Genomic DNA, 12,420 nt, shown 5'->3' on the forward strand with positions numbered 1-12,420 from the left:
GATGTCCCGGAGGCAACGCTACCATCAACAACGTATGCAGTACAACCGAATGCCAGCACTGCACCCGTCGTTGGAGGCGACGGTACCGCGGTGGTTTCGCCGACGTTGGAAGACAAGGCGGCGCTGCGAAGGGCTCGTGAGACCCGTGTGATCAAACTGCGATTCCCAGGAACCATTACACCATAAAGGCACCATAGTGTGATTAATAAATATAATAGTGCGAATCAATAAATACCCCTCATAGCATCACCCCGTGCATTCGCACTTAACCATGTTCACCCTCGGGGAAATGCTTGGGAGTTTTTTTGTATATTAGGAACCTGGTAAGTGGCCCTTCAAAAGCTGCGCTCTAAAATAAACAAGAAAGGTGCAACGCATCAAGTTTGCCAACCTGCAATTGCACGCAGTTATGTCGAAGCCCATATGTAGCTATATTTTTTAAAAGTTTCTTAGTACCGCAATTTGTACACAACTCTCTGCACGAAGTTGGACGGGATTGCGTCGACCTTTTGGAAGAGGTCATAAAACGGGTAACAAAGTAAATCCTTGGTGCTCCAGATTGCACGTTTCTTTGCTTCCGAGGGAAAAAAACGTTGAAATACAGAGACAACTAAGAAAAATACAGCAGCAGATACAGGGACAGCTACTGCTGCGTCTTAACAGTTGGAGGCAACGACCTGGACAATCGGACGACTCGTAGTACAATGTTGAGTTGACGAAGTCGGAAAAATATGGTCCCGATTTCAAAAATGAGCATTCGAAAGTGAAAAACTTAAGCGCAACGAAAAAATCCTAAGAAGAACTTACATTTAGGGGAACTTTCTACCACTTATTTTGAGCAAGCTACATAAATTGCAAGTATGAAATTACTCATTTTTTCCCTTTCGTTCGTTTTCTTTATGGCCCACTACGATTTGCAATCGGAGGTTCATTGCCTCGATATGGCCTCAGAGAGCCGCAGGATACGTGACGGCTGTAAAAAGATGGCGTCCTATTTTATTCAACAAGAACGAACACGCACTTTGCAAAATTACCTCATTTGCTATATGAAATTTCTCTCCTTCGACGACTCAACGTTGGAAATACATGGCTGTCATTCATTTCTCCTCAGTAGGCCCAGTTAAACTGATATTCAGTGCACTGCGAGAATGTGAATGTTTTCCTTTCCAGTCTTTCGGTCGCCGCACTTTTGTACAACTCAAAATAAAGGAGATGAAGGGGTCCTCGACCTTTTTGATTTTCCGTGGCTTTACTAGTTCATTCACCCCAAGTGTCGTGAAGGTCTTCCTAACGCACGCTTTGTGTTATCCTTTGGTATTGCTATGTGAAAGGAAGGTATAGAATTAAATACTGCCAACGAGATATCCCAAGAAATGTGCACTATTTTAAGGGGTCTTGCAACACTTTTTCAGCTTGGTCAGAAAATGCTGCTGATCGGCAGTCTATGCTCCTGAGAACCCGCGAATGAAGCAGTACGTGACCTGGAATTCACTTGTAATTCTGAAAGTGAGCTAGACATGTCTCTCTCTCTCTCTCTCTTTGCGGCAAGTGGTGCTATATACCCTTATATCACGGCCCCTGGCTGACTTAGCATCGCAAGCGGTGTAGTTACCGTGAAAGTTGCTATTGAATTCGAGCTTTCATCTTCTCTGCTTTCAACAAGCCAGTTGTTTGTCGTAGCATTACCGTGGCAAACTGGTGGAGGCGCTGGGTGCCACCCTGAGGCATAAACTTGGTCCCCAAGAAGCTTCTTGCTGGTGCCACCATTTCCACCCTTCCCCCGAAAAAAAAAATAAACACCAGGCTCTTCTTCATATTCGTCTTTTGCAAAGACTACGTTCCTGAATTCGCTTGAGTGTTGCATCAGACAGACCATGGTGATACAGATTGCGCAAGCATAGCGTACACAACACGCATCACACTATAAGACGACTAAAATAAGGGGATAGATATACCGTATGCCTTAAATACAGCAATGAACTAATTTCTGGTTGTCACGTGCAAAAACCAGGATATTATAATAAGAAGCGCTGTAGTGAAGGGCTCGATATAATTTTCAGAATGTGGGGTCATTTCGCGTGTACTGACGTCACGCAGTGAAGCGGGTGCTAAGGACATCTTAGTCGATGGAGAAGAAAAGTGTATAGGTAGGCAATACAGCGCGTAGTCTAGGTAATTGCTATTAATTGAGAGTAAATGACTTGGTTTTGAAAGAAGCAAACGCGCAAAGGGTAGACATAACGTTAGGTGGGCAGATTAGATTATGAGGTCCGCGGCCATAACGTGGCAGCATTTCATTTCATTTCATTTCATTTATTGAAGCCTTAAGGACCCGGAGGCATTACATAAGCAGAACGCATAGTACTGAGTTTATTGGCGGTACATGAGAGAGGCCTTTACCTTGCAGTGAGCTTGATGATGACGATGATGGCTTCTCATAGTATACGCCCGTATCTTGGCTGCAAATAAGTACCAACCATTCGTTGAAAAAAAAATGGCGTTTCGGCCCCACCACCACGGATTTGTTCAAAAAGAAAGCACGGTTACTTGTGAAGAAGGCTTCCACAGCAGGACCGAAATATCACTTTTGTTTTATGATTGCGCAGCGTTTGTTGTTTCCCACCTCGAATTCTTTCGAACAGACGGATTTTCATCAAACCTCGAACTTTGGACTTATATATCTAAGAAGAATGTAATGTTAAGAGACGTTTCATCTCCGTAGCTTAAGGGAATGTAGTGACAACCCCAAACATGGCAGTTTCGTGCCACAGCGAATTTTGCACGAAGAATTTTGAACGAGCTCAGGCACACTTTGCTAAAATTGTACAAAGGCGCCATTTTCGAAGGTAAGCCTCCTCCCCACCCCCTCTTCCCCAAAAGCAAGTAACAGTATAGAGTGCGCGTTCAAAACTTCACCGGCGAGCAAAAATGTTCAATTTCACACCGTCGAATTATGCTTGAAAAAATATATATATATTAAAAGGTGACAAAAAAGGTGACATAAATCACGCACCAAAGCTTTGCGATGAAACACTTCAGAAAAGAACGCGGATCAAGTAGCGGGGAAAAGGCACGCGAGAATGCTTTCGTTCTCGAATGTCGACTGTTCTTCCCGATAATGTGCAAACGCAGCGATGGACCACTTCTTACGTTGCCGCATTTCTCTTCATCGCATAGATGAGTTGCATGAAATAAAAAAAAAGTTAATAAATTGAACAACCCTGAACTGAACCAATTCAAAAAAGAAACTACCATAGTGCAGCGAGCTCTTGAAGACTTCCTATCTTCGCAATGTCTCAGATTAGAAGGCAGAGCAGCTGAATGAAAATAAACATTTTGTGAAGTTCAAGGTTGCCTTTGTTCAAGTATTCCGAGGTGCGCGGAGGCACGTTTGCAGTTCCTTTGTCAGACACCTAGGACTCGAACACGGAATTGTTTCGCAGTTTCGTCGCCGCGGTGCCCTCTACCACCGCTTTCTAAGAAATGCAAAACTGAAAATTTAATCAAAATACACAGATGAAATAGTGCGACCGTAGGCAAGTTACATTGGATAAACAAAACTACCTAAAGAGTGGAAGTCCTAAGGCACGAGTCCTCCCCCCCCCTCCCCTATAAAAGAAACAGCGATATCAGTCAGCTATGGGTAGCAGCTTTTGATACAGGTTTCAGTGAAGGAGGTGTCAGAAATTCGCGCTGTTTGCCACTTGTTTGCCCTTTCTTAGATAAAACTTGCATGGCTTCTTTATACTCTTCATAGAACGGCAACTCCGTGTAGCGCTCCGGTTCACTGATTCAGTTTGAGAAGGAAAAAAAAAAGCAATGACGCATTAGAAAATACGAGCTGCGCGTGGAAAGCCTTCTATTCATGCCCCATAGCTTGCTATCTATATATACACTCCAGATATAGTGTGTGCGCGCGTGAGAAGTGGTGTGTTTGTGTGTTTGTGTGAGTGAGAGAGAGAGAGAGAACTCTAAAATATATGTAATGCACAATATTCTTTCCGAATTTCAATTTTCGGTTCTCCGGCCACAAGTTTGGCCAAATAAGGAATTTCGTCTTGGACATGCCAACTGCTTCCTTTTGAACGACACGACACCGTGAAAGTATCGTATGCAGGGTCGTAGCCAGAAATTGGTTTACCTCCTTGAAATGGCCATATTTCACTATCTATGCCACGAAGAAAAACATTTTTTGGGGGGAGGGCACTGTTATAGTGTGCCCCCCCTCCTGCTGGCTACGCCCCCGGTGGTATGGTATGATATGAAAAAAAAAATTATTTACGTCCTTCAGAGTGCAAAAAAATAATTAGAAGGGCATGGATAGTGAAAATCCGGAGTTGAATGTATACAAGGCAGGACAGGAAGAACAGCAGGCACGTGATTTTTTTTTCGCTAGTATGTATTGTGTCGAGGCACTTGCAAAGGCCGCGTTCGTACACAATAGTACTGTGCGAGCCTCATTAGCAGAAGCTCTAAACGATGAGTTGCACAAACTTCATTAAAAAAAATGTCACGTCCGTAATACAAGTGCCACCTGCGCTCCGAAAAGTGGAGTAAATGCGCATCACGTTGTATTCGAAGTTTTGTACCTGTGGCAAATGAAATAAAGATAATTATTGTCTCGATATTACGACGGTGATGTATGGTGCAGCCCCAGAGCACTTTTTCTACCTCTGACACCCGTTCAAAAAGCAAAATACTTTGCAGATAAACACATTTATTACTTTCAAGTACATTTTGCAGAAAGAAGTAGTGCTGCACGGCACCACACTACGTCTTTTTGAGAGTTGCTACGTTTAATTTTCGCAGTTTGACAGATCGCGTTGCTGTTGGTAGATCAGCCCGTCGCAACGACCCTGGCTCCGGCGCTAGTGATGCTGGGTAAGCAGGGAAGACCGCAAAGCTTCGTAGCATATGCTGCTGCCCCATCTTCTCCTCTACATCTCAGCGGCAAGGCCCGAGCAATGACACTGGCAAAGTAGCAATACTTAGGCAAGGTTAAATGACCCTCTAACACTTCTTTAAGTACCAGTTGAATGGCTTCTCTCAAAGAGCTGATTGCCTTACGAATCAACCGCCGCAATTTTTTTTCTAGAGCCCGTCAGATTTGAGTGTAGTTACAGGAATTCATCGCACGCTTCAAGCGCTTTCTCTCTCTCTCTCTCTCTCTTCGTAGTAGCAAGCGCGCTTAAAGCAACGCAAGGGAGAATGCTTAAAGGAGAATGCTTAAAGAAGGGAGAATGCTTAAAGCAACGCAAGGGAGCCAACAGAATTCCTCCTTCACCTAACCTTCTAGTATTTCTTATCTTTTCCCTCTCGAGGTCACGGGTTTAATTCTTCCCACAGCACCACCTAGCACTGGGAGCGAAATGCGAGAATAAATACTCGTGTACTTGTATATAAGCACAGAATAAATATGTCAGGCCTGCATATCTATTCCGCTGTCTTTCACTATAACTAACTTTATTACGAGGTCACATTATGGGCTATTATAACCTCTTATAATTAATACATCTGTTCTTCGGAACAAGCTGTATTACTTGCAATATTGCAATAGCTTTCTCGCCGGTTCAGTGATGTGTCTGCCAACTGCTTTCTCTCTCCTAACTGGTCAACGGTATAGGTGGGCTTATTATTATTGATAATTCATTTTTATTCTACTTTTCTAGCTTTCCTGGTTTCAGATTGTTAAGGGAAATCTCTGATATACATTCTTTAGCAGTGGATTATGATCAGCTCTCGTTAAGTAGTTACTATATTGCGCTGGAGATTTCGCGTGTCACTAAGGTCTTACTATCATGTTTTGAGTACTTTTCTAGTGAGCAAATGATAATTTCAAAATAAATAATATCTCACCGTAAAGCCGTAAAAGCAAGACATTATGACAAGTTATGAGTGGAATGGGCTCACAAGTGTACAAGTGTCTGCTGCAAACAAAAATTTGTTTCTTTCGAATCTGTAACCCCCCTGCTATAACGCCTTCGGGCGCTGCAGGTATACTTCAAATAAAGAAGAATAAAGAATAAAGAATAAAGTTGTACGCTTTAAACGTTTTGTTTTGTGAGAATCTACCGACTCTCAAAATAATCGCATGACACCAAGTGATAATAAAATATCTTTTCTTACGCAACGAGTGAGCCATCGTGTATTTTAGAAAACACGAATGCGGTACTCATTCTGCATGCACCACTTGCTAATGTCAAGCATAACGCATTCCCTAAAATGGCCAATTAGTATATCGATTTGCTCTGTGACGTCCACACCCCTCCTTTTGTTTCTGAAAATAACTACGTTGGTTCCTTATAGAATAAAGCAAAAATACCACACCTTTCAGACAGGCTTACAAGGTAGGATATTGGTAACGACATGAACGGGCTTATTTCAGCTTTCTGAGCGTCAGAATGATGGATGTTAAGTATCTGTAAGAAAACCTTTGGGTTCTGGAAAGTGTGAGAAAACCTTAGTTAAGGTATGTATGTATGTATGTATGTATGTATGTATGTATGTATGTATGTATGTATGTATGTATGTATGTATGTATGTATGTATGTATGTATGTATGTATGTATGTATGTATGTATGTATGTATGTATGTATGTATGTATGTATGTATGTATGTATGCATGCATGCATGCATGCATGCATGCATGTATGTATGTATGTATGTATGTATGTATGTATGTATGTATGTATGTATGTATGTATGTATGTATGTATGTATGTATGTATGTATGTATGTATGTATGTATGTATGTATGTATGTATGTATGTATGCATGCATGTATGTATGTATGCATGCATGCATGTATGTATGCATGCATGCATGTATGTATGCATGCATGCATGCATGTATGTATGTATGTATGCATGCATGCATGCATGTATGTATGTATGCATGCATGCATGTATGTATGCATGTATGTATGTATGTATGCATGCATGTATGTATGTATGTATGTATGTATGTATGTATGTATGCATGCATGCATGTATGTATGTATGCATGCATGCATGCATGTATGTATGTATGCATGCATGCATGTATGTATGTATGTATGTATGTATGTATGCATGCATGCATGTATGTATGCATGTATGTATGTATGTATGTATGCATGCATGTATGTATGTATGTATGTATGTATGTATGTATGTATGTATGTATGTATGTATGTATGTATGTATGTATGTATGTATGTATGTATGTATGTATGTATGTATGTATGTATGTATGTATGTATGTATGTATGTATGTATGCATGCATGTATGTATGTATGTATGTATGTATGTATGTATGTATGTATGTATGTATGTATGTATGTATGTATGTATGTATGTATGTATGTATGTATGTATGTATGTATGTATGTATGTATTATGAAGTCTTGGTTTGGATTACCTTTTATTAGGCCCGAGGAACCGGCAGCCGACAGCTACGATGAATGAGCCAAGATGATGATGCTACGCGACAACGATGAGGATGCATGAGCCACACATGATAATGATGATAATGTACCGGTGAAGAGGATGCGTATACTAAATTCCCTCATAAATTCCCCCCACGTGAAAGCGGCCAGCCTGGCCGCGGCAAGTCAAGGGGACAAAGAACGTCGCATGAAGGGCTTCATACGGGAGACATGGACGACCTCTGTAGTTCGATAACGGCGATCTGCTGGGGCTACAAGTGGCGTCACGCGATAATTCACTGGTGAAGTCTCTTCAAGAACTGTGTACGGCCCAATAAACCGAGGCTGAAATTTGTCGCACAAACCAGGTGTGCGAACAGGCGTCAAAAGAAGCACTTCGTCTCCAGGTTGGAAGGATACATCACGATGCGATTCATCATAAACTAGCTTTCTGTCTTGCTGGCGGGCTTCGGTGTTTATACGAGCTCGTTGGCGGCACTGTGCGAGTCGTGAAACGTATTCCTCTGAAGAGGATGGAGATGAATTCGCTTGGCATGTAAAGAAGGAGACGTCCAGGAAAGAAGTAGGGGAGCGTCCATAAACTAGGTAAAATGGCGAGTAGCCGGTTGTTCGCTGGATGGCCGTATTGTAGGCGAAAGTGACGAATGGTAGAACAACGTCCCAGTTTTTGTGGTCTGGTTGAATATAGGCGGCGATCATGTCAGCAAGAGTGCGGTGGAATCGCTCAGTGAGGCCGTTAGTCTGGGGATGATAACTAGAGGCAGTCTTGTGAGTTGTGCCGGAGGCCTGAAGAAGTTCGTTCACTAGTTGTGAAAGAAAGGCCCTTCCACGGTCACTGAGCAACACACGTGGAGCACCATGACGCAGTATAATGGCTCGGAGGATGAAATCGGCAATCTCAGAAGCTGAACCTGTAGTAACGGATGCCGTCTCGGCGTAGCGCGTCAAATGGTCAATGGCTGTTATTATCCACCGGTTTCCAGCAGCACTGACTGGGAGGGGGCCATAAAGATCGACGCCTACAACTTCGAATGGTGTGGCTGGGCACGGAAGAGGATGTGTATACTAAATTCCCACAGTATGTATGTATGTATGTATGTATGTATGTATGTATGTATGTATGTATGTATGTATGTATGTATGTATGTATGTATGTATGTATGTATGTGTGTATGTATGTATGTATGTATGTATGTATGTATGTATGTATGTATGTATGTATGTATGTATGTATGTATGTATGTATGTATGTATGTATGTATGTATGTATGTGTGTATGTATGTATGTATGCATGCATGTATGTATGCATGCATGTATGCATGCATGCATGTATGCATGCATGCATGTATGCATGCATGTATGTATGCATGCATGTATGTATGCATGTATGTATGCATGTATGCATGCATGTATGTATGCATGTATGTATGTATGTATGTATGTATGTATGTATGTATGTATGTATGTATGTATGTATGTATGTATGTATGTATGTATGTATGTATGTATGTATGTATGTATGTATGCAGGCCTATGTTGTGTGTGTGTGTGTGTTTGCACACGTTTTGTCGGCAAGGTAGCGAGACTGGGTCAGGTTGTCGCAAAACAATATATTTTCAAAGCGGGAGTGACCGCCTTCTCGCTGAGTCATGCACCTCAAGCTGTTTTACAGTGAAAGCTGTTACGAGATCACCCCTCGGGTCACGTGCAGTTGTCCGCCGCCGCAGCCGGTGTCCGTAATCACCTCGCACGGAACTAGAAAAAGAAACACGCCAGGCCTGCGCGGAAGGTGCAGCACATGTGACAGCGAAAGCTGGAAGAGCGGTCTTTCAGAGCCTTTTCGGAGCACTCACTGAGTAAGTAACTACTGCAAGCATGCACGCTTGCAAGTACAAGCACCGTTGTAGCTCAGTGGCAGAATACTGGGTTGGCAGCTGCGCACTCGGCTTCAAGCCCCACTGTGTCATTGGTGCTAGATCAAGCCTGCCTAAGGCAAGTTTGGCAAGTTACAAGTACTGGCGTTGCTCAGTTGTAGAATACTGGACTGGCCTCCACGTTCTAGCCCCACTGGGCCATTGCAACTAGTTTTTTTCTTCTAATTTCGTGTGATGTGGTTACGGACACCGACGGCGGCGGCGGACAACTGCGCGTGACCCGAGTTGTGATCTCATAACAGCTTTCGCTACAAAAAACCTAGCACCAATTACACAGTGGGGCTGAAACCCGGGTCCGCTGGGTGCCAGCCCAGTATTCTACCCCTGAGTTACGCCGGTGCTTGTGACTTGTTGTCAAACTTGCCTAAGGCAGGCTTGATACCAGGGAATTAAACCGCGTTAATACGACTTATAAAGCCTTTTAAAGCAGCGAAAGAACAACCAGTCGTCGCACAATGCAAATAGCGCAACGAGTGGGCCGTCCAATGCTCCGAACCATCACAAAAGCTTGTTCTTGTTTCTCTATTAACTGTGGCGCATACCGACTTCAGCCATAATTTTTCATCGTCGTCAGCCACTGGAAGAACAACTGGCACCAAATTCCTTGCATATGTTTGGCGGATACAACGCTTCTCAGAAGAATGACGAAAAATAGCATAGCGAATGCTGGCCTACCACCCAAAAAAGCTATTAATAATGACCTAGGGGGTATCAAGCTTGTGTGCTTGCAGTATTCACCCAGAGAGTGTTCAGAAAAGGCTCTGAGAGGCCACTCTTCTGGCTTTCGTTGTGACTGTGCTGCGCCTTGCGCGAAGACCTGGCGTCATTTAATAAAGCTCTGCCTCGATCCATCTATCCATTATTAAAATTCTTCAGGATGTCCTCCATATAGGCGTCGATCTAATGCCACCAACGTTATTCCCACGCGCAAAGCCACCCAAAGGTCACATACCACGTCCTCTTTCAGAAACCCTGTGATGGAGGCCCGTAGGCAGGTGGGAACACCATCAAGAGTGTGAACTGTCAGGATTCCGTTTTACTCTGGGAACCGGAACAAGTCTTCGGGGCTCGTATCAGCACCCCGATGGGAGCCCATCAAACTTATTGCTCTTTCCGCCTACAAAATACCTCCACGAAAGACATTTTGACTCCGGCATGTCTGTGTACACTTTTCCAACATATATATAAAAAACATCAGATAGTCAATTTTCCCATTGCGTAATAACGCAGAATCTTCCAAATTTGGGTATTAAAGCAAGGAAAGTTGGGCGCATACACACCCGCGATAAACACTGGAACACCCGTACAAACGGCATCTCCTACGCACAACTATAGGTTACAGTTTTTTTTCATCCCTATTTTTTTGCACCCCTTGCCGTCCAAGTAACCAATAACCTCTTCCCAGTACCCGTGGAAATAATGAGGTTTTCGTTCTGTTGGCGGGTTCATCTGGTTTAGCCAGCTGCTCTACGCTCTCGATAGCGCGGTAATGCTTCATCGCTGCGAATAATGTCCTTGCACTAAAAACGAGCCTGTATCCGTTGCGATCTGTTGCATGAGTCACTAACGCACAGCTGTTTTAAATTTTTTTTTGTTTGTTGGCTCCGGCTTGATGTGGACATGATACGTTGCTTCAAAAGCCGGTGTCTGGAGCGAGTGACGTGATTTTCCGCTACCACTCCGTGCATCGCGGTTTTCTCGTAAGTTTTCCCGCCGAACAAACAGGACCAGCGATGGCCAGCACTAGATTCCGTGTCGCGCTCATCCAGCTCGCGGTGAAAGCAAGCAAGGCAGAGAACCTCGCTCGCGCCGGAGTCGAAATCAAGAAAGCCGCGTCGAGCGGAGCGAAGTTCGTGTGCCTGCCCGAATGTTTCGGCTTTCCGTACGGCACCCAGTACTTCCCGAAGTACGCCGAGTCAATCCCCGGTGAGACCAGCGAGATGTTGTCTAGAGCTGCGCGAGAGAATGGCGTCTATCTAATCGGAGGATCGATGGCTGAATCGGAGAACGGCAAGCTCTACAACACCTGTCTTGTCTACGGTCCTGACGGTGAAATGCTCGCAAAGCACCGCAAGGTTCACCTTTTCGACATTGATATTCCCGGAAAGATAACGTTCAGGGAATCCGACAGCTTCACGGCCGGCAACAGCCTGACCACGTTCGACACCCCTTACTGCAAGGTGGGCCTCGGCATCTGCTACGACCTTCGCTTCGCCCAAATGGCGCAGCTCTACGCCAAACAAGGTTGCAAGCTGCTCTTTTACCCCGGTGCCTTCAACATGACCGCGGGGCCTCTTCATTGGGAGCTGCTTCAGCGTGGCAGGGCAGTTGACAATCAGCTGTACGTGGCGACTGCCTCGCCGGCCAGAGACGAGAGTGGTTCTTGCGTCACGTGTGGTCACAGCATGCTTGTCGATCCCCTCGGCAAAGTCGTTGCTTCGGCGGGCGCCTACGAAGAAGTAGTCATTGCCGAGGTAGACCTCGAGTACTTCGAAGCCACCAGAAACCTGATACCGATCATGAAAAACAAAAGAGACGATTTGTACGATGTTGTTACTATAGGCGATAGAAAACAATTTGTGAAAGAGGTGTGGTGCTCTGCAAACATGCCGACTCCTTTTTTGGAAACTTGTTCAAAGGGTCACAGTGCTTGATCTATTTCTTTTACAGAAAAAGAAATCAAATGGTGTTGTCAAAGGTGGAAATTGATTAGTTTCTGCGATCATTGCTCCTGTTTCGGTTTTTTGCATCAAGGAATAAATCATTGGTGATTCCACGGGAGATCGACACGGGTCCAAAAGTTGATATTTTAGATTTCATTGAGTATTTTATATTTCGTGCACCTCTCACCAGGTAGCCTGAAAGTCAACTTTGTTTTATGATTAACGGCATAACTTACGAGAAAAAAATCAAACTTCAGCAACACGGCGGCACCAATTTCGTCACCTGTCATTTTTGAAAACTGCAGATGCTATTAAAAAACAAATATTTTTGTTTCAAGGAAGATATTTTTTACCAGAAATGCATGTCTATTTAAGAATGAATTCATATGTTTTC

At 43.8% G+C, this 12,420-nt stretch overlaps 2 protein-coding genes across 3 annotated transcripts in view; one reads left to right on the forward strand and one right to left on the reverse strand.

The window, feature by feature from the left end:
* LOC119163474 (uncharacterized) overlaps positions 1–12,420 on the reverse strand; it is a 403,044-nt gene that overhangs the window by 86,127 nt on the left and 304,497 nt on the right. The gene's annotated exons all lie outside the window — the stretch shown is intronic.
* On the forward strand, positions 11,047–12,144 carry LOC119163476 (omega-amidase NIT2). Its single transcript, XM_037415479.2, has one exon. The coding sequence runs from the start codon at positions 11,097–11,099 to the stop codon at positions 12,015–12,017; it is 921 nt and encodes a 306-aa protein (XP_037271376.2). The 5' UTR covers positions 11,047–11,096; the 3' UTR covers positions 12,018–12,144.

The sequence above is a fragment of the Rhipicephalus microplus genome, chromosome 9 (assembly GCF_043290135.1).
Source record: "Rhipicephalus microplus isolate Deutch F79 chromosome 9, USDA_Rmic, whole genome shotgun sequence".
NCBI lineage: Eukaryota > Metazoa > Arthropoda > Arachnida > Ixodida > Ixodidae > Rhipicephalus > Rhipicephalus microplus.

What these genes read in the sequence shown, in the direction of transcription:
- LOC119163476 (XM_037415479.2), top strand. Translation starts at nt 11,097, where the DNA reads ATGGCCAGCACTAGATTCCGTGTCGCGCTCATCCAGCTCGCGGTGAAA.